The sequence below is a fragment of the Oncorhynchus kisutch genome, linkage group LG20, assembly GCF_002021735.2.
Source record: "Oncorhynchus kisutch isolate 150728-3 linkage group LG20, Okis_V2, whole genome shotgun sequence".
In the NCBI taxonomy this organism is placed as follows: domain Eukaryota; kingdom Metazoa; phylum Chordata; class Actinopteri; order Salmoniformes; family Salmonidae; genus Oncorhynchus; species Oncorhynchus kisutch.
In genome coordinates, this window is record NC_034193.2 from 48,299,820 (window position 1) to 48,323,479 (window position 23,660).

General features: G+C 44.5%; 1 protein-coding gene across 24 annotated transcripts in view; it reads right to left on the reverse strand.

The window, feature by feature from the left end:
* Positions 1 to 23,660, reverse strand: part of LOC109877968 (regulating synaptic membrane exocytosis protein 1-like) — an 89,496-nt gene that overhangs the window by 42,139 nt on the left and 23,697 nt on the right. For 19 of the 24 annotated variants that reach the window (XM_031798946.1, XM_031798919.1, XM_031798945.1 and 16 more), the window contains exons 2-3: positions 13,448 to 13,664; positions 7,639 to 7,650 (exon numbers count right to left, since the gene is read on the reverse strand). In XM_031798946.1, coding sequence (XP_031654806.1) covers positions 7,639 to 7,650; positions 13,448 to 13,664 — 229 coding nt within the window. Of the gene's footprint in view, positions 1 to 2,000; positions 2,369 to 6,874; positions 6,888 to 7,638; positions 7,651 to 13,447; positions 13,665 to 16,426; positions 16,911 to 23,660 lie in introns of those variants that run through there. The other 5 variants (XM_031798942.1, XM_031798921.1, XM_031798931.1 and 2 more) reach the window with 4 other exon arrangements.

A 23,660-nucleotide genomic window follows, 5' to 3' on the forward strand; every position in this document is an offset into this window, starting at 1 on the left:
CCAGTCCACCTGGCCATGCTGCTGCTCCAGTTTCAACTGTACTGCCTGTGATTATTATTATTTGACCATGCTGGTCATTTATGAACATTTGAACATCTTGGCCATGTTCTGTTACAATCTCCACCCGGCACAGCCAGAAGAGGACTGGCCACCCCACATAGCCTGGTCCCTCTCTAGGTTTCTTCTTAGATTTTGGCCTTTCTAGGGAGTTTTTCCTAGCCACCGTGCTTCTATACCTGTATTGCTTGCTGTTTGGGGTTTTAGGCTGGGTTTCTGTACAGCACTTTGAGATATCAGCTGATGTACGAAGGGCTATATAAATACATTTGATTTGATTTGATGTGCAAAACAGATTCAGTTGTGAGGCAGAGAAATGCTAGCTTAGCTTGTAGTATTTTAGCTTGTAGTATTTTAGCTTGGAGTATTTTAGCTTGGAGTATTTTCGACAGACAACAGGTCATTGTTATACAGGCAAGGAAAGTGCAGGACTGGTGACAGAACTACAAACAGGCACAGACAGATAGAGGATCTTAGTAAGACACAAGCAAGTATTAATTAGTCACAGGGTTATGTTCTTTCTCATGATTTATTTTAGTCTCTTGACTCTGATTGACTATTGGTGATAGCTCATCATTGGTGATAGCTCATCATTGGTGATAGCTCATCATTGATGATAGCTCATCATTGGTGATAGCTCATCATTGGTGATAGCTCATCATTGGTGATAGCTCATCATTGGTGATAGCTCATCATTGGTGATAGCTCATCATTGGTGATAGCTCATCATTGGTGATAGCTCATCATTGGTGATAGCTCATCATTGGTGATAGCTCATCATTGGTGATAACTCATCATTGGTGATAGCTCATCATTGGTGATAGCTCATCATTGGTGATAGCTCATCATTGGTGATAGCTCATCATTGGTGATAACTCATCATTGGTGATAACTCATCTGTCAGACAGGGGATCAAGGTTTCTTAAAATACCGTAGTGCCCCCCCACGCTCCCACCTCCCTCCCCACGCTCCCCCCCACGCTCCCCCCCCCCCCTCCCCACGTTCCTCCCCCATGGTAGTAGGTACCAGGCACACCGGTTTGTGTCAAGTACTGCAACACGCTCAACAGTTTCCCGTGTGTATCAAGAATGGTCCACCACCCAAAGGACATCCAGCCAACTTGACACAACTGTGGGAAGCATTGGAGTCAACATGGGCCAGCATCCCTGTGGAACAATTTCGACACGTTGGAGATTCCAACGAATGAGGCTGTAAGGATGCAACTCAATATTAGGAAGGTGTTCTTAATGTTTTATACACTCATTGTAGGTTACAATCCGCTCTGTGAAATATCACAGCATTTTACTTACACATTGAGATAAGGAAACAGCCCAAAAAAAGAACACAAATTTGTAGTAATACTGTTACCACTAGAGAACATTCCACATATTCTACAAGGCTACAAATGTATAAAAGTTGACCCAATTTGAACGCAGTATCTAGTTAAACAGAGTAGGCTTGATATGGATGGGATGTCGTTACCATGGAGAAAGCAGTAGCCTGTTGCCTATGGCGGACAGGGCTGTTAATCTCCCACAGCGGATGATGGCACAGAACATCAACTGGCCAACAAGGACAGCCAGCTACAATATCCACCATCCACCAAAAGCTATTTATCGTTTCCACACCAGGTACTAGAAGAACATTCCTAATTCAATAACTGGTTACAGTATAGGCCCTGAAGAAAAGACATAAGTCAAAGCTAAGAAATGGACAACTATCAGAACTGTGGAAGACCATGATTTGAGAGGACAAGTCACAGATATACAGGTGCATCTAACGATTGCTGTTCACAATAGTATAAAATAATCATAATAATAATAAATATACAAAAATGGTTGAAAGAAATCATTGGTCAACTCAAGTCCGCTATTTGACCATCCTACGAACAACAACCCCTTGAATGGAACAACAGCAACATCTAAGAAAGGTTCCATACTTACATGTAGCCATGGCTACTGAAAACTGTCTCCCTCCCAACGCAGAGAAAAACAGATGTTTCTCTTCTCGAGTGTTTAATCCCACGGTCTAGAACGATGGGACAAATCCAAAATGGAGAGAAAGTACTATTCCTTGTATTATCATTTAGAAGTCTTTGTTTGCATCCAAAAACACAACCTTCTGTGAAACCTGCTCTTTGATGGCGAGTTGCTCGAATGGACAGTTAGTTTAGCAGTCAGCTTGAGGTTAGCTTTTTAGCGAACCGGCGCGCATCATGCTTACCCTGATTGAATCCTCTGTTTGGCTCCAGGCCACACTAATCTAAAGTAAATCAGCTGTGTGCAGCTGTGGCCCACAGCTGTCGAGCTGGACAAACACACACACATACAGTTGTTCTAATACACACATACACATACGTACAGTACATACAATCTCTCTCTCTGTCTCACACTCTCACACTCACACTCTCACTCTCACACTCTTACATTCACTCACTCACACACATACTCTCCCTCTCTCGCTCTCTCTCACACACTCTCTCACTCTCTCTCTCACACACACTCTCTCTCTCTGCTCTCAGGCAGGTTAGATTGGAGTAGACCACAGCTTATCCCCTCAGCTCCTCAACATTATTCAGCATCATCATCAGTCAGGACAATACCCGCCAGCCGGTTTCAGATAGCAGCCGTGCGCCAGGCCGGCAGGCTATACTACCGCTAAACAATACCCCTTATACTCCCTCCCCTTAATTATTCAGCTGTTTGGTGATTATCATGATCATTATCAATCATTCAGTGTGCATTCTGGGAAATCCCTTTTTATCAGGACAGGAATGTAAAGCACATATTAGGTAGGCCTATACTGACAGTATTAAGGCCATAATTTCAAATGTCCATCCAGGGATGCGGTCAATATTTGCATGTGTCTCAAAGAGGAGGGTAAGAAATGTTAACATTTTAGACTCTATAGCAAAGAACTGATGAAGGAAAAAGGTCCAGTTTAACTTTACAGTAAAATAGGGAGATTTTTTTTCTCATGGATGAGGAAGACGAAAGAAATGAATCCGATGGTTAATCCTTGAAGGAGATCGTATTCAAGCAGCGCGCAAACAAGGAAATACGGTCCACACACACACACACACACACACACACACACACACACACACACACACACACACACACACACACACACACACACCCACACACACACAGACACACACACACACACACACACACACACACACACACACACACACACACACACACACACACACACACACACACACACACTGACACATGGCTCTCCACAGGACGCAGTGCGATGAACTGGAGGTGACACCACAGTGGGCTGCTTCTGGTGCGAGCTGTCTGATTGGCTGCCATCACACACTAACCATGCTTAAGCAGCAAGCAAGGAAGCCCTTCACATATTACATGTGCCACGCACTAGGGTGGGGTTCCTAACACAGACCAAAATAGGGTTTTGAATGAAAATCAACTGTTTCGTCTCCACAACGACAGTAAAACGAATGTGTGTGTGTCTTGAGTAGGAGCAATGCCATTTCTAATGTCTTACTGCACCAATCTCACCCTGCCTAACAGAATGTCCTCGGTGTTTTACATGGTCTCAAACCTACGCAGCGGAGAGAACAGCACATATACAATATCAACATGTAGGCCACTAAAACACACATACACACACACAGAATAATCCTGAGCTGGAATGATTAGGCCCTACAATCCTGGATTGTATGACGGATATGTGCAGTGTGTGTGTGTGTGTGTGTGTGTGTGTGTGTGTGTGTGTGTGTGTGTGTGTGTGTGTGTGTGTGTGCAGGCCTGCATGAGGAACAGTGATCATGCAAGTGAATTGGTCTGTGTTAGGAACCCCACCCTATTGCGTGACACATGTCATATGTGAAGGGCTTCCTTGCTTGCTGCTTAAGCATGGTTAGTGTGTGATGGCAGGGCCACCTCTCAGACAGCCAATCTGACGCCTCGCTCAAGAAGAAGAAGCCCACTGTGGTGTCACCTCCACTTCATCGCACCGCGTCCTGTGTTAGTGGGTGTGAAAGCTTTTACCCTGGATGTGCATGGGAGAGTGCCAGTGTGTGTGTATGTGTGTGTGTGTGTGTGTGTGTGTGTGTGTGTGTGTGTGTGTGTGTGTGTGTGTGTGTGTGTGTGTGTGTCGTGAGTATGAGCAATGCCATTTCTAACCGGTAACTGCACAATCTCACCCTGCCTAACAGAATACAGTTCACCATGGCAACCAAATCATTGAGTAAGGAGAGCCGTGTCAGCAGCACTGTCAAAAAAGTTTGACTAAAAAAGACTAACAGCAAAAAACAAAACACAACGTTTAACCAACGTTAGAACAACCTCAATCCCACACAACCTGCGTTGCCTAACAAACCACCACCGTCCTCGTACCAGCAACCCACCTGACGAGGCAGACCGACTTGACAAATGGCGTCATCTTACAGCCGCCATTAATCAACACGCTCTTTTCTACCCCACACCCCTCCATCGTCTCCATCTCAGACGCTCTATCCATCCGTTTCTGTTACCAAAACGGGGGAGGTGGGGACAGCGACAGTAACAGTGGGCAAAGGCGGCGGCGGCGGGGATTGCTGGGAATTCTGCAAACGTCGTCTTTTTCCTTAACTGTGTGGAATAGATGGAGGCCCGGGGTGGTGGAATGGAGAGGAAAGTGTTCAGTGAGCGCGCTCAATACAGCCTCCAACGACAGATTGACATATGGGGCGGCAGCGGCGCCTGGCAGAAAACTACCATCCGTCAGGGAATGTTAAGTCCTACAGACGAGGAAGAAAGACCACCACAAAACACGACAATGCTCCATTTGTGTAAATAAGGCTATAGATCAACTAGGAATAGGTCTTGGCTTCCGTCTGCAGCCGAGCCCCGTGAACTACAAGACAGTTCAGTGTTAGACTGAATGGCATTCTACCCTATAGAAGCCAATACTGCTAAGGAAACAACAGAAACCCTTCTAGTATTATTATCCCATAGTGTTTGTATAGGCCTTTCTGTAACCCCAAACAGATCCTGGAACTGTTCACTAATACAGTTACTGTTACCGCTATTGTTATTTTATACAAGGCATTGCAGTAATGTTTCATGGCAGACCGCTGGGTTAGTCATCCAATGCTGAGAAACCTGACAGAGATTATGAAGTGCATTCCCTTCCTGTAAAAGGTGCAGTGTCGGCTCGATGCCGTGTGGGAGTGGGAGAGTTGGTGTGTGTGTGTGTATGTGTGTGTCCGGTGTGAGTGCGTGTGTCTGTGCGTGCGTCTGGTTTGTCCAAGCAGTAAAAAGGTGTTTGCATATTTGTGTCTGTGTACATTAGCGTGTGTATGTGAGCCTCCACTACAGAAAGAGGAGACAGATTGGCTCTGATTCGCTCATTCCCTCTCAATCTCTCTCTTCTCTCTCGGTCGCTCTCTTTCTTTCTCTCTCTCTCTCTCTCTCTCTCTCTCTCTCTCGCTTTCTTTCTCTCGCAGCCATCTGGAGATCTGGAGACATTAAACACACATAAACAAACACTCTGCAATTAATACACCAAGACAAGTAAAAGCAACTAGACTCGCGGGGACTAACTAGTTTCTTGTCTGTGAAGAATATAACATGATAAATTGTTTTATTTGTGTAAATCGTACATTTAAACTGTGATTGTATCGTGATATGATGAAATAAAATTAATTTGACCCTTATTTACACTATAAAATATGCGTTATTCAAAGATTCATGTCCCTTGACGCGTCAACTGAAGAAACTGTGGAGGTTAACCAAACAGTGTCTCTGAGAATGAGTCATATCTACCACAATTGAATTAAATACCCGTTGGAAACATAGACAACCCACACGCTGCAGTGAATTAACACAGAAATGATAAAACAGACACACACACACATAGACACACACACACAAAGGGACGAACCCAGGGGCTTTGATTTAAAGGCTTGGCATGTACTGTAACAGTGACCGTGTAAGTCTGTTAGCTGGGCTAAGAAGTGTGGAAGTCTTGATATTTGTACGTAGAAAACACTGACAGATGCTGACAGGGAGAGGCGAGGGGCTATGAGGGACTAGGAATGGGGTCCTAGCCTACACCCTCCACCCCCTGACCCCAGTCCACTGTCTTAAGCAGTCGCAGGGTCCAATCCAAAGACTTGCATCCTTCCCCTCTGCCCCTGTCGACTTCCCCTCAGATCCGAATCTGAAAAGATAGGACGCTTGTGAGCAAAACTGTGCTTTAAAAACTCCAATCGAGCAAAAGGATTTTTGGTTGTTTTCTCCTTACTTGGAGTGGGCAAGTACAGAGGGGAAGGTGGCAAGTGTACAAATTGGAACCCAGCCTCGGCCTTCCCTCCCGTCTCCCTGTGGCACGGGCTGGTCTGTATGCTCATCACAGACAGGCAGGTAAAGCATGCACGGGCATAAGTGTGCACATTCCCTCTGCAGTCACAAGGGTCTTATAGTACGATAAGGTGCTTCTGCGTGCCAACAAACACCCTGTGCCCTTGTACCCCCCCAACAAACACCCTGTGCCCTTGTACCCCCCCCAACAAACACCCTGTGCCCTTGTACCCCCCAACAAACACCCTGTGCCCTTGTACCCCATTTTTCCCCCTATCTTGTATATTATAGCCATTTCCCCCTGGCACAGCCATGCCCACAGCCATAGAGAGAGGAGTTGTGTAAGGGGGGTGCCCATCCAGGGGTGTCTAGGAATGCCCACCCAGACAGCCTGACATGGCTCATGCTCGCCCGCTTCCCAAATTGCAGCTGAAGTGTGACATTAAAGAACTACAGTTATAGTGACCCATGCAAAAACTCCATTAACCAGCAGGCCTTACCCTGTCCTTCACTATGAGACACTTTGCAAGAGGAAGAGACAGACAATGGATGCAGAATTAGTCAACGTTTTTACCCAGATATCCTTACTGAAGATAAAAGATAAACAAGATAAAGTCTCTAGTACTGCACTACCAATGTCCATATTAGTGTGGACTGGACTACAGGCAGATATGCTTGGGGAAGTCCATGGTAAAATACCATAGTGATAGACAGCTATAGGATCTAATCATATTTATTTCTACTCAAGGCAAAATGTCCCCTATGAGTGTAGATGCTCATGCCCAGAGTCTGGAATCTGGACTACAGACAGATACAGTATGTGTGTGGAAGTCCAAGGATAAAGGCTAGCCTTTTAGTATTAGAGAAAAGCTAGCCTGGACTGAACTGTCAGGGAATCATTCTGTTCGGTTTAAGTCATTAATCCATAGGTGGATTTAAACGCTTTGGCCGCGTTCCAATCTGATAACTTACTGCCTTCACTTCAGCCTTTGTGGACACCTCCTTCTTGGATTTGTGTGAGCTAGGTTTTAGTAACAAAGGAATATACCTCGACCTTGCCAACAGCAAAAAAGGCTTGGCGTAGGACTACAGAGGTTTATGCCATATCACTCACACAAATCCAGTCCACTTAAAAGGGGACGTCTACAGGGCAGGAGGGAAGGAGGTCAAAACTTGGGTATTGGAACGCAGCCATTGGGGGATTTTCAAAGGGACACATAGGTTATATTCACAGTACAGTAGAGAGCACAGAAAAGATGCTAACCACTTTGTCCTCCTGTAGTGGCATGTAGTCCAGGTAGCAGTGAGAAAGTGAAAAGGAAGTGAGGGAGGGAGTGGAGGAAGCAGAGGGGAGGATAGAGGGATGCAGTAGAGGAGTCGACAGAGGAAGAGAGACCGAGGTCCAATATAGGTTCATGGAACATGAGAAGGGAGGGAGGGAAAAAAGAGAAAGAGAAAAAGGGAGTGAGGGAATGGTGTAAACGTTTGTTAATAACACATGTGCAAAATCCACAATACACACTTTTAATACACAGTCTATTCAGTGATACACAACCTGTAAGACGGGCAACAGTGGTGAAACACAGAGGGAGTTTGACAGCAAACGTGCATGACTCGACATATCAGTCATGTGACGTCGGCATGACACATGACCTTTGTGTCACAGTGTCATGCAGGAACAGGAAATGGGGACAAGAAGAGCAACATGATACATCACCTTACACAACCCTATATATAACTTCCTGTCTGGCTTACAATACAATATATACACTACCATTCAACAGTTTGGGGTCACTTAGAAATGTCCTTGTTTTTTAAAGAAAAGCACAAAAAAATGTCCATTAAAATAACATCAAATTGATCAGAAAAACAGAGTAGACATTATTAATGTTGTAAATTACTATTGTAGCTGGAAACGGCAGATGTTTTATGGAATATCTACATAGGCGTACAGAGGCCCATTATCAGCAACCATCACTCCTGTGTTCCAATGGCTGGTTGTGTTAGCTAATCCAAGTTTATCATTTTAAAAGGCTAACCTCACAAGTCCTCAAATGGCAGCTTCATTAAATAGTACCCGCAAAACATCAGTCTCAACAGCGTCGAGGCGACTCCGGGAAGCTGGCCTTCTAGGCAGAGTTGCAAAGAAAAAGCCATATCTCAGACTGGCCAATAAAAGAAAAGATTAAGATGGGCAAAAGAACACAGACACTGGACAGAGGAACTCTGCCTCGAAGGCCAGCATCCTGGAGTCGCCTCTTCACTGTTGACGTTGAGACTGGTGTTTTGCGGGTACTATGTGTTGAAGCTGCCAGTTGAGGACTTGTGAGATGTCTGTTTCTCAAAGTAGACACTCTAATGTACTTGTCTTCTTGCTCAGTTGTGCACCCGGGCCTCCACTCCTCTTTCTATTCTGGTTAGGGCCAGTTTGCACTGTTCTGAGAAAGGAATAGTACACAGCGTTGTATGAGATCTTCAGTGTCTTGGCAATTTCTCACATGGAATAACCTTAATTTCTCAGATCAAGAATAGACTGATGTATTTCAGAAGAAAGTTCTTTGTTTCTGGCCATTTTGAGCCTGTAATCGAACCCACAAATGCTGATGCTCCAGGTACTCAGCTAGCCTAAAGAAGGCCAGTCTTATTGCTTCTTTAATCAGTTTTCAGCTGTGCTAACATAATTGCAAAAGGGTTTTCTAATGATCAATTAGCCTTTTAAAATGATCAACTTGGATTAGCTAACACAATGTGCCATTGGAACACAGGAGAGATGGTTGCTGATAATGGGCCTCTGTACACCGATGTCCTATGACCTTTTGAACGGTCTACTTCCAATCAACATATGAGCCTGTATTTAAATAGCATCTAGGATAAGTTTGCTGATCTAGGATAAGTTATCCCTTTCAAATCCTAATGAATACGTTTATACAGACGGGGGGACTTGACCTTAGATCAGCACTCTGAGTTTTTTAAAATGAATACAGACACTGCTTTTAATATCTACTGTTTGGTGAGCTATTATAGATACAGAAATGTGACTTTTAAAAGACAACATGACTATGAGGACAGGCTGGGGAGAAGGGAGAGGTTCAGTAATACCAAAATGAGTGGGTGGCACAGATTTTGTCGGGCGTCACCATGTAACTGTAATGCCTTCTGCAGGACAACACTGTGTACTGCATCGTGTCTCTGTGTCAATTTTGGGAATGTGATTATTCCGCACAGGGTGAGTCGCGGTTTTTCACGACAATATTAATGTTTTGTGAGTTACTGTGACTTATATGCTGCTAGTATAGAAGTCAACACATCTGATTATGATTGAGGCCATTTTGAGTCAAATGTCAATTTTGTTTAACTACAATGAACAAGCTGCACCTGCACAACATGACCAAAAGTATGCGGACACCTGCTTGTCGAACTTCTCTTTCCAAAATCATGGGCATTAATATGGATTTGGTCTAGATGTTAGAACATTAGATGTTAGAACACTAGATGTTGGAACATTACTGCGTGGACTTGCTTCCATTAAGCCATAAGAGCATTAGGGAGGTCGGGTACTGATGTTGGGCGATTAGGCCTGGCTCGCAGTCGGCGTTCCAATTTATCCCAAAGGTGTTCAATGTGGTTGAGGTCAGGGCTCTGTGCAGGCCAATCAAGTTCTTCCACACCGATCTTGACAAACCATTTCTGTATGGACCTTGCTTTGTGCACGGGGGCATTGTCATGCTGAAACAGGAAAGGGCCTTTCCCAATCTGTTGCCACAAAGTTGGATGCACAGAATCGTCTATAATGTAATTGTAGTGTTAGGATTTCCCTTCACTGGAACTAAGGGGCCTAGTCCTTACCATGAAAAACAGCCCCAGACCATTATTCCTCCTCCACCAAACTTTACAGTTGGCACTGTGCATTGGGGCAGGTAGCATTCTCCTGGCATCCGCCAAACCCAGATTTGTCCGTTGGACTGCCAGATGGTGAAGCGCAATTCATCACTCCAGAGAACGTTTCCACTACTCCAGAGTCCAATAGCGGCAATGCTTGGCATTGCGCATGGCGATCTTAGGCTTGTGTGTGCCTCCTCGGCCGTGGCAACCCATTCTAGATGTTTCCACTTCACAACAACAGCAGTTACAGTTGAACGGGGAAGCTCTAGCAGGGTAGAAATGTTACAAACTGACTTGTTGGAAAGGTGGCATCCTATGACGGTGCCACATTGAACGTCAATGAGCCCTTCAGTAAGGCCATTCTACTGCCAATGTTTGTCTATGGAGATTGCATGGCTATGTGCTCAATATTATACACCTGTCAGCAATGGGTGTGGGTGAAATAGCCGAATCCACTAATTTGAAGGGGTGTCCACATACTTTTGTATATACAGTGTATCTTCTGTAAAACTTACTGAACATCAGGCCTGTAGAACCAATTTATAGTTTGATAGATTCATATAATTTTAATTTGCAGGGGTGGGAAAATACATTAAAGCTACTGCTAACTTAAGAGACCTTTTTATTCAATTTTTGCCTAAAATTAAATACCCAAATCTAATTGTAGTTCAGGACCTGAAGCAAGGATATGCAAATTCTTGATACCATTTGTAAGGAAACAATTTGAAGTTTGTGGAAATGTGAAATTAATGTAGGAGAATACAACACATTAGATCTGGTAAAAGATAATACAAAGAAAAAAACATGATTTTTTTTGGTACCATCATCTTTGAAATGCAAGAGAAAGGCCATAATGTATTATTCCAGCCCAGTTGCAATTTAGATTTTGGCCACTAGATGACAGCAGTGTATGTGCAAAGTTTTAGACTGATCCAATGAACCATTGTATTTCTGTTCAAAATGTTGTATCAAGACTGCCCAAATGTGCCTAATTGTTTTATTAATAACTATTCAAGTTTATAACTGTGCACTCTCCTCAAACGATAGTATGGTATTCTTTCACTGTAACAGCTACTGTAAATTGGACAGTACAGTTAGATTAACAAGAATTTAAGCTTTCTGCCAATATCAGATATGTCTATGTCCTGGGAAATGTTCTTGCTACTTACAACCTCATGCTATTTGCATTAGCCCACGTTAGCTCAACCGTCCCGAGGGGGACCCACGAATCCTATTAGAGGTTAAAATGCTCTCTGGGATCTTAATCACAACAAATTTGTAACATGCTGCATGAATTGTATTTGTAACATATCACACAAATTGCTAAATTCGTATGATATCATACCTATCACATGAAATGGATGATGTAGTACACAATTGGATGACGTAGCACACAAAAAAACAGGGACCCGTTTTGGCTCGTGAGCACCACTTTCAAAACTACTGGCTGATATTATACAAAGGTTTGAGAGCGCATCTTTAAGTAATGCAAAGAGTTGAGCCTGTTTGACATGAGTGACACAAACTGAAGTAATGTAAGGAAACTTGCTTAGCATCCGCCCTGTCAAACAAATGTCTGTTTTGACCGACTCAGCACTGGAGAGATGCATGAAGTGCTTGGGCTTAAATTTGACATGAGGTACACCGACGTGTTGAGCTAAACCGGAAAACATGAATAGGAGGGAGAGTTTTATGTAATAAAACAAAGTTTACCATTTCAACTAATCCTGTTATTCTGCTTGGCTGGAGATAGAAGGGGGAAGTAGGATGGGGGATCAAGGAAGGAAGTAACACTTGAGAGAGCGTTGGTCAGAAGACATCTCTCCATTCTACACTGCCTACAAGCACAGGCTGTAATACGCACACAATACAACAGCAGCCTACACAAAAATACCCTTACACACATAGATTACAGCCTACACAAAAATACCCTTACACACATAGATTACAGCCTACACAAAAATACCCTTACACACATAGATTACAGCCTACACAAAAATACCCTTACTTCAAAATACCTTTGAAATAAACTTCAATAGTGCTCAAACTAATTCCTGGCATACTTTACTATTGATTTGAGTTCCTAGCCCATTATTTCACTGTAGTATTTAGTTCCATGTTGATGGAATTTCTAATAGAGACAACACTACTAGTGGCCGGTTATCATTATCCATAATTCATTTAATGGAATTATCCCATAATAAGTCCACAGTCTCGGCCAAAGCTTGATCCTGTGTCCTGCTCCCTGTGTGAGTCTGGGTTCCAGCTGGGCCTAGCGGATCTGGAACAGATTGGCACCCAGCAGGCCCAAGGACCAGGGCCCACAGTCAGGTCAGATACCCAGGAGGAGGGCCTCACTCTTGGGCTGGACATGAGATGGCGAGAGACCCAGATGGCATGGGGGGGAGCGGGACTTGGGCTTAAAATAACGGCCACGTGTGGTGAGTATGGATGCCGCCGCATGTCATACCGCACGCTTCCTCTGGCACTGGGAAGCTAGACTAAATCAACTAGAACCAACGCTGTATCATTCACAGGGTTTGGGCTCTGGGGAGCTAGACTAAATCAACTAGAACCAACGCTGTATCATTCACAGGGTTTGGGCTCTGGGGAGCTAGACTAAATCAACTAGAACCAACACTGTATCATTCACAGGGTTTGGGCTCTGGGGAGCTAGACTAAATCAACTAGAACCAACACTGTATCATTCACAGGGTTTGGGCTCTGGGGAGCTAGACTAAATCAACTAGAACCAACACTGTATCATTCACAGGGTTTGGGCTCTGGGGAATGCGACTGTCTTATTTACAGGGATGTTGAGGGGAACTGCAGCGTATGTGTCAATACTGTAAACGCTGAATAGTGTTTCTGGTTGGCAGCTTGTCCATTCTGTGTAAAGGACTACATACTAGGTGCTCCTAGGTTTTACATTAGAGGGTCGCCATTTTTGCAAAAGTGTGACACACCTGAGGATGGATTGAAGCTCCAACAACAACTCCAATACACTTTGACCGGACAAAGTGTGACAGAGCCCCAGCCGCCAACACAGACAACATAAAAGCAGCCGTCTTGACAAAACAAATGAACAAGGGGATGGGATGAGGGGGGGGGGGGGTGACGGAGACAGAGGGAAGGGAAGGGATGGAAGGAAGAAGAAGGGGTGGAGGCAGGGATTCTTAACGGCTTCTCACGTTGTTGGAGCGCAGGGAGACGCGTCCACCACAGCGGGCGCAGAATCTGGTCTGGCAGTAGGAGCAGTGGTGTCCGCAGCCGTCGGCGAACTTGGTCTTGCGGCAGATGCCGCAAGTTGGGGCGTCGTCCTTGTGCTGGCCCTGCTGCTGGCGCCGTGTCTCCACGCCGATGCGACGCACCTGCTCCTTGTAACTCTCAAACTGCTGGTGCAGCGTCCTGAGGGAGGGAGGAGAGAGAGGAGGAGAGAAGTTTTTCATATGCCTATTGTGTTTTTATTGAGAGAGAGATAGAGAGAGACAGGCAGACAGACAGACAGACAGACAGACAGACAGACAGACAGACAGGCAGACAGACAGAGAGAGAGAGAGAGAGAGAGAGAGAGAGAGAGAGAGAGAGAGAGAGAGAGAGAGAGAGGCAGACAGGCAGGCAGACAGGCAGGCAGACAGACAGACAGACAGACAGACAGACAGACAGACAGACAGACAGACAGACAGACAGACAGACAGACAGAGAGAAGAGTCCCCTAAGCAAGCTGGTCCTGGTTGGGTCTAATTGTGCTGTTGTCCTGGGGCTCTGTAGGGTGTGTTTGTGTTTGTGAACAGAGCCCCAGGACAACAGCACAATTAGACCCAACCAAATCATGAGAAAACAAAAAGATAATGACTTAACACATTGGAAAGAATTAACAAAAAAACAGAGCAAACTAGAATGCTATTTGGCCCTACACAGAGAGTACACAGCGGCAGAATACCTGACCACTGTGACTGACCCAAAATTAAGGAAAGCTTTGACTATGTACAGACTCAGTGAGCATAGCCTTGCTATTGAGAAAGGCCGCCGTAGGCAGACATGGCTCTCAAGAGAAGACAAGCTATGTGCTCACTGCCCACAAAATGAGGTGGAAACTGAGCTGCACTTCCTAACCTCCTGCCCAATGTATGACCATATTAGAGAGACATATTTCCCTCAAATTACACAGATCCACAAAGAATTCGAAAACAAAAAAAAGAAAAACTCCCATATCTACTGGGTGAAATTCCACAGTGTGCCATCACAGCAGCAAGATTTGTGACCTGTTGCCACGAGAAAAGGGCAACCAGTGAAGAACAAACACCATTGTAAATACAACCCATATTTATGCTTATTTATTTTATCTTGTGTCCTTTAACCATTTGTACATTGTAAAAACACTGTATATATATAATGTGACATTTGTAATGTCTTTACTGTTTTGAAACTTCTGTATGTGTAATGTTTACTGTTCATTTTTGTTGTTTTTCACTTTATATATTCACTTTGTATGTTGTCTACCTCACTTGCTTTGGCAATGTTAACACATGTTTCCCATGCCAATAAAGCCCTTGAATTGAATTGAATTGAGAGAGAGAGAGAGAGAGAGAGAGAGAGAGAGAAGGGGGGGGGGGCTAATTACCAAAATCCAGAAAAGAGCAGTTAATTCTACAACCACCTAAAACCAAGCAATTCCCAAAACTTTCCATAACAACGTCATCACCTACAGAGAGATGAACCTGGAGAAGAGTCCCCTTAGCAAGCTGGTCCTGGGGCTCTGTTCACAAACACAAACAGACCCCACAGAGCCCCAGGACAGAAACACAATTAGACCTAACCAAATCATGAGAAAACAAAAAGATAATTACTTGACACACTGGAAAAAAATTACAAAAAAACAGAGCAAACTAGAATGCTATTTGGCCCTAAACAGAGAGTACACCGTGGCAGAATACCTGCCCACTGTGACTGACACAAACTTAAGGAAAGCTTTGACTATGTACAGACTCAGTGAGTATAGCCTTGCTATTGAAAAAGACCACCGTAGGCAGACCTGGCTCTCAAGAGAAGACAGTCTATGTGCACACTGACAACAAAATTAGGTGGAAAATAAGCTGCACTTCCTATCCTCCTGCCAAATGTATGCCCATATTAGAGGCACATACTTCCCTCAGATTACACAGACCCGCAAAGAATTCGAAAACAAACCCAAATTTGACCTTAAGCACAGTTTTTCACAGCTGGACAGATAATAATGATGGTGAATATGTTAGATTTAGCTATGCTTGCTATCAACAACCACTTGTTTCAATAACATGTTCTGAAAGTGTGGATGATTACATTACTTCATTTTGCAGGGAAACAGTCAGGAACCAATTAAAACAACAGATGAAAGGAGTGTATCTATCTGTGAATAAATCACTCCATAAAAAAATCAATGTTGAGGCTCCTCACTCCTTCCCCCTCTCTCGGCCTCTGCTTTCCCAGGAACCAAAATAACTCATTTGTGAATTGCAAAAAACTGTGAAAACTGAAAACCCTTCCCACATTTCCCTCCCCAACAATATTGTCAAAGGACATTAGCATATGATTTCACTCGTTTACAGGACCCAGCCAGTCTATTTAATTACCGTCGTGTGTGTTTGTGTGTGTGTGCCTGCGTGTGTGCGTGCGTGAGAGAGAGAGAGAGACAGAGACAGAGACAGAGACAGAGACAGAGACAGAGACAGAGACAGAGACAGAGACAGAGACAGAGACAGAGACAGAGACAGAGACAGAGACAGAGACAGAGAGAGAGAGAGAGACCTGATAACTTAATTGACAGTCAAACTTTGAAATCTGGTCCTGACCTGTCTTCAGTAAAGCCAGGGGACAAAGGTGTCTCTCTAGTCTAGCCATTAAAGACTTCCCTGACATCTGGCATAACAAGGGCAGACAGGATTTACCCCAAAACACAATAACACATTTCTGGAGGGAATATGCCAGTACATGACTCAATTTACTGCATTCAAGGTGCTTGCCCTTTTCAGATAACAAAATCTGGCCTTTTCCCAAACCAAATGAATACCAACTGAGACGTTTACACAATTGAGAGTGTTCACCCAAATGAGACTGACATATGACAATAATATTTCAATCTTATGATATTATGCCATATTATGAAAATACGATTGAATAAGACAAGTCACCTGTTTATGCGGAACACAGCCATTTCCTTGTGTGTATAGCCTATGACCTCAGAATGCGTAACAGGACGAACACACAACTCCCGATCTGATGTCGACAACACTGGGTCGTAGAAATCATTTAACAGTCTTCCACCATGTCCTGCTCATAGCGCCCAAGAAAGGAAGAGTTATAAGTTGCCAGAAATACTATTTAGATAGGCCTTTTCACACCCCTAAAATGGCAATTCAGATTTTCTCAAAATGGCTTCAGAATGACCGCATAGAAGTTTCTGGAAAGATCCCGTATTCATCCACAGGAAGACTCTTCAGAAAACTCAAAAACAACTCTCTACATATCACACATAACGCCTCGTCATAGGTCCTCAGAAAGACTTCAGAAAGTCTGCTGAAAGAGCGTAGAAGTAGCAGGTAAGTGTAGTTAATGCTACGCCTCCCGGTCTACAGTCCTCCTGCCTAGCAGAGATATAGCAGACTGCGGTCCAGGGGAGCTGGAACAGGGAAATGACTTGGGACGATCTTGGCTTGCCAGGTGACATCACACATCGAGATTAAGCCATGACGTGAATGTCAAGGTGACAATGACATTACCCAAGACTGGATCTAGGCCAGAGAGGTGACAATACACACACAGATTGGCCAGGTGATACCACAGAGATTATTCCATGACGTGAACATATACCTAAGGCTGTTATAACCCCCTTCAAGGTGACTTTGCTGCTACATAAGGCTGTTATAACCACCTTCAAGGTGACTTTGCTGCTACATAAGGCTGTTATAACTACCTTCAAGGTGATGTTGCTGCTAGATAAGGCTGTTATGACCACCCTCATAGGTAATGTTGATGCTACATAAGGCTGCTATGACCACCACAAAGTCCCTCTTCAAGGTTAAGGATCCAAAGGTCATCAAGTTTGAATGATATGAGAGACTACACATTAATGTGTTTCAGAACAGTTTGTGTTGTACATTTCTTAATGTAGCAAGCTATTTTTAATTTCAAAAGCTGTGTGAAGGACTGTTTGAAGGTTGTTCTTAACATATTATAGCCTTGAGGCCCTACGTCAAAGCATCAATGGAATCGAAACTCTTTTAAATCCTCATATCAATTCAGCATCTGTGATATATGAAATATAATCCGGTGTTGTCATCATAACACATGGAGACAAATCTACAGGTGGTGATGCTCAAGTCAATGATGCTCTTTATCTATATGACAAACTAGGAAGTAATGCGAAGCGAGCGATGTCATTGGTCGGCGGTGGCACTGAATTGACCCTTGAGTGGAATCTGTCAGACCAATTGAAGGCTAGCGCCTGAGGCAACAACCAGCGCCATGGGAACAGCTGTCAGAAACAGAGAGTGCACGGCCTGTAGTCATGGAAAAACTGCCCGCGTTAACACCCTGGTGCCATGGTGTGTCAGAGAACCAGCTGTTAGTGTTCTTAGAGAGGACAGTAGATAACAACTTGGCTTTATCTGACTAGGGGATTGATCTTTCTCTAAAAGGCAGGGGTTAGCGTCCGGGTAAATTTAGGGGAAAAACAGATGTACTTTTATCTGTCAGGGGGAAATTAACATTACATAATAAACACTGAAGTTATATCAAAATGGGATTTGACAATTCCAAACCAAACCACCCAGACTCTGTTTGGAAAGCAATATGCATGGCATGCTCCCCTGAAGCACTGAACTAATTAAAGAAAACTACTATTTGAGTACGAACCATAAATACATTTAATTGTTTCTGAAGCATACAGCAGTATTTGTGAACAGCTTTGAACGCCAGGCATGGTGTCTATGACATATCTCTCCATGGTGGTGAGCAGCAGACTACAGACTCACCCATGAACACAGTGGAGTGAACACAGCCTGGCCAAGGGAAAGGAGGACAAGGAGATATGGTGAGCAGGGCAGGAGAGGGGCCGTGCAATATGTTCGCCGTGATGGGGGGAATAGAGGACAGGAATGTGCTTCAGAAACAACGGCTGCATCCCGATTATCCACCCTTATCCAGAAGTGTGCACTTGCACACTTTCTGACATGGACTTCACTTAACAATGGTGAAACTCTCTCCAGTCAATACTTTCACCAATCAAATGATTTTACATCCATTACAGAGAGTGTGCAAGTTCACAATTCTGGAAAAGGGTGTGAAATTGGGAAGCAGCCCCTTGTAGTCTGATACGGTTCTGGGGTTGGCTGGGGGTCCCTTTGCCCCAGAGCATTCTGGGTGGGCAGCATATTGGTCTGAACCCTGCCCTGTGCAACTGGGTCCTGGACCTCCTAATGGCCCGCACCCAGGTGGTGAAGCTAGGAAACATCACCTCCACTCCGCTATTCCTCAACACTGGGGCCCCACAAGGGTGCATGCTCAGCCCCCTCCTATACTCCCTGTTCACCGATGACCATATGCATCTCAATCATCAAGTGTTTGGGGTCATTGTCCATTTGGAAGACCCATTTACGACCAAGCTTTAACTTCCTGACTGCTGTCTTGAGATGTTGCTTCAATACATCCACATAATTGTCCATCCTCATGATGCCATCTAAGTTGTGAAGTGCACCAGTCCCTCCTGCAGCAAAGCACCCCCAAAACATGATGCTGCCACCCCCGTGCTTCATGGTTGGGATGGTGTTCTTCGGCTTGCAAGCCTCCCCCCTTTTCCTCCAAACATAACGATGGTCATTATGGCCAAACTGTTCTATTTTTGTTTCATCAGACCAGAGAACATTAATCCAAAAAGTCTGTGTCCCCATGTGCAGTTGCAAACCGTAGTCTGGATTTTTTATTGCGGTTCTGGAGCAGTGGCTTCTTCCTTGCTGAGCGGCCTTTCAGGTTATGTCGATATAGGACTCGTTTTACTGTGGATGTAGATACTTTTGTACCTGTTTCCTCCAGCATCTTCAGAAGGTCCTTTGATATTGTTCTTTTTTTCTGTAAACAATTGTTGGAAAAATGACTTGTGTCATGCACAAAGTAGATGTCCTAACCGACTTGCCAAAACTATAGTTTGTTTACAAGAAATTTGTGGAGTGGTTGAAAAATGAGTTTTAATATCACCAACTTAAGTGTATGTAAACTTCAGACTCTCTCTCTCTCTCTCTCTCTCAATGTGTCTCTCTAACTCTCTCTCTCTCTCAATGTGTCTCTCTAACTCTCTCTCTCACTCTCTCTCAATTTCTCTTTCTCTTGTGTAAATAGTTAAATAAACAAAAATATGGGTTGTATTTACAATGGTGTTTGTTCTTCACTGGCTGCCCTTTTCTTGAGGCAACAGGTCTCTCTCTCACGCTCTATCTCACTTTATCTCAAACCATCTCTTTTTTCTAGGCTCACCTTTTAAAACTCTCAGTTGACTATTCAGTCTACATAGTTCTGGGTTTGCTACTGATGACTAAACCAGCCAACGTCCTTCCTTTTGATTCCCTCTTCTTGAACCCTCCAGTTAGAATGACATTATTACAGCATTCCAAACACCCTTCCAAAGGGGAAAATATTACAGCATTGATCGTTAATGGCCTGTACATCCTACCCAGGAATTATCTTCCTATCCTGGAGTCAAACACATCACGTCACATGCCTGTCTCTCCTGGGAGTGATGCTGAGGGAGGGATGCTGAGTGCAGGAAGCATGGTGTTTCCCCCATTATGCCAGCCTTGGAGTAGGCACAAGGGGAGCTACTACACACACACACACACACACACACACACTGCTATTAGACAGAGGCTGTCATAGTGGATTATTAGTGGCAGCTAACTGTAGTGAACTGGCTGGCCTCTGTCTCGGACTATGGAAGTGGAATCTCATCTCCAGCAGGCTAGTCATAGAGGAGGACCTACAGTCCAGATGTGGGATAGCCCTGGCACACACACAAGCACACATACTCACGGCTGTGTTTGCGCTGGGGGCCTCACCATGTAGAAGGAGTCTCTCTCCCTCCGCCTCTCTCTGCCTCTCTCTGCCTCTCTCTTTCGCTCCATTCATCCATGGTGAGTTGTTAATTAGCGCTGCTATGAATACATTGCCGGAAGAAGGGGGTGGTGTGTATGTGTGTGTGTGTGTGTGTGTGTGTGTGTGTGTGTGTGTGTGTGTGTGTGTGTGTGTGTGTGTGTGTGTGTGTGTGTGTGTGTGTGTGTGTGTGTGTGTGTGTGTGTGTGTGTGTGTGTGTGTGTGTGTGTGGAGGAGGAGGAAGAGGAGAAGGGGGTGGGTACTATTTCTCTCCCTCCAGCTGATTCACCAGACTAATACCTAGCAGGCTTCCTCAGTCTGACAGGATGAGAAAACAGACTCTCTCTCTCTAGTCGTGGGCAATGGACTAGATGCACTGCTGACCTCCCTGACCTTTGACCTCGCCATGGAAACAGTCATTAGAGATCAAGCTGATGTAATTGATGATGTAATTGATACAGCTTTTGAGGAAGAGCGGTGTGGCTGGCTAGAAATGATTGAATCCGTTATAGAACCAATTGTCCTTTATGGTTGTGAGGTCTGGGGTCTGCTCACCAACCAATAATTCACAAAATAGGACAAACACCAAATTGAAACTCTGCTTACAGAACTCTGCAAAAATATCCCTTGTGTACAACGTAAAACACAGAATAATGCATGCAGTGCAGAATTAGGCCGATACCCGCTAATTATCAAAATCCAGAAAATAGCCGTTGAAATTCTACAACCACCTGAAATGAAGTGATTCCCAGACATTCCATAACAAAGCCATCCCATACAGAGAGATGAAGCTGGAGAAGAGTCCCCTAAGCAAGCTGGTCCTGGGGCTCACAAACACAAGCAGAACCCACAGAGCCCCAGGACAGCAAAACAATTAGACCCAACTAAATCATGAGACAACAAAAAGATAATTACTTGACACATTGGAAAGAATTAACAATAAAACAGAGCAAACTAGAATGCTATTTGGCCCTAAAACAGAGAGAACACAGTGGCAGAATACCTGTTCTGACACTGTGACTGACACAAACTTAAGGAAAGCTTTGACTATGTACAGACTCAGTGAATGTAGCCTTGCTATTGAGAAAGGCCACTGTAGGTAGACCTGGCTCTTAAGAGAAGACAGGCTATGTGCACACTGTCCAAAAAAATGAGGTGGAAACTGAGCTGCACTTCCTCACCACCTGCCAAATGTATGACCATACTAGAGGCACATGCTTCCTTCAGATTACACAGATCCACAAAGAATTTGAAAACAAACCCAATTTTGATAAAATCCCATATCTACTGGGTGAAATACCACAGTGTGCCATCACAGCAGCAAGATTTGTGACCTGTTGAACCAGTGAAGAACAAACACCATTGTAAATACAACCCATATTTATGTTTATTTATTTTCCCTTTGTAATTGAACTATTTGCACATCTCATCTGGAACTTCTTTGAGTGTAACATTTACTGTTCATTTGTATTGTTTATTTCACTTTTGTTTATTATCTACTTCAGTTGCTTTGGCAATGTTAACATATGCTTTCCCATGCCAATAAAGCCCTTTGAAATTAGAGAGAGAAAGAGGCAGAGAGAGAGAGAGGGAGAGAGAGAGAGGGAGAGAGAGAGAGAGAGAGAGACAGAGAGAGAGAGAGAGAGAGAGAGAGAGAGAGAGAGAGAGAGAGAGAGAGAGAGAGAGAGAGAGAGGGGAATAGAATCAGAGGAGCTTATAGGGAAGAGAGAGTGAAAAAGGGAAGGAAAAAATGTAAAAGGTGCAGTGTCCCTTGAATCCGTCACCCCATTGAGAAAACAGGGGACAGACACAGACAGAAAGAGAGGAATGAAATGAAAAAAAAAAAGAAGAGAGAATCCTTGCCCAAGATGGAAACCAGCGTGGGCCTAGAGCAGTGGAGGAGAGGAGAGGAGGAGAGATGCATCCGGAGCCATTCTATAAATAACCTCTTGAGGAGTAGAGGGGAAGACAGGAGAGGAGGACAAGAGGGAGATGAAAGGATGGAGAGATGGAGAGAGAAGGATGGGGGCACAGACAGTCAGGGGAGTGGAGTGGAAGACAGGAGAGTAGGAGGAGGAGACGAGAGGGGGGTGGAGGGAAGAGAGAAAAAGAGGGATAGAGACACAGACTGGCAGATCAGTCCGGTAAACAGACCAATACAGCAAGTCAGGGAGATCTCGCCCCATGAGACCGACCAATCCGGTGCGATCCCTGGGCTAACGATAGAGAACGTTAGGATGTTGACAGGGCTGTTATTGATGTTGTGAGTGTTTCACTCTGTATTTATAGACCAGAGTACCTTTTTGGCATGAACTCCTCTTTTTCACTCTCTCTCCTTGTGTCTATCGCTTTAGCTCTCTTTCTCTCGCTCTCTCTCTCTCTCTCTCTCTCTCTCTGTCTCTCTCTCTCTCTCGCTCACTGTCTCTCTCTCTGTTTACCCATGTCTATCTCTATAACTCTCTCATCTCTCTCCCATGGCTGAGTGTCTCACTGCTTTCTTCTCTCATCTTTCTCTTGTGTCTGAGTGTCTAACTGCTTTCCTCTCTCTCTCCCATGGCTGAGTGTCTCACTGCTTTCCTCTCTCTCTCCCATGGCTGAGTGTCTCACTGCTTTCCTCTATCACTTCTCTCCCGTGACTGAGTGTCTCACTGCTTTCCTCTCTCTATTTCTCTCTCTCCTATGGCTGAGTGTCTCACTGGTTTCTTCTCTCATCTTTCTCTCATGTCTGAGTGTCTAACTGCTTTCCTCTCTCATTTCTCTCCCGAGGATGAGTGTCTAACTGCTTTCCTCTCTCATTTCTCTCCCGTGGCTGAGTGTCTCACTGCTTTCCTCTCTCATTTCTCTCCTGTGGCTGAGTGTCTCACTGCTTTCATCTCTCATCTCTCTCCCGTGGCTGAGTGTCTCACTGTTTTCATCTCTCATCTCTCTCCCGTGGCTGAGTGTCTCACTGCTTTCCTCTCTCATCTCTCTCCCGTGGCTGAGTGTCTCACTGCTTTTCTCCCTCTCTCTCTTCCGTGGCTGAGTGTCTCACTGCTTTCCTCTCTCATTTCTCTCCCGAGGATGAGTGTCTCACTGCTTTCATCTCTCATCTCTCTCCCGTGGCTGAGTGTCTCAATGCTTTCCTCTCTCTATTTCTCTCTCTCCCGTAGCTGAGTGTCTCACTGCTTTCCTCTCTCATCTCTCTCCTGTGGCTGAGTGTCTGACTGCTTTCCTCTCTCTATTTCTCTCTCTCCCGTGGCTGAGTTTCTCACTGCTTTCCTCTCTCTATTTCTCTCCCGTGGCTGA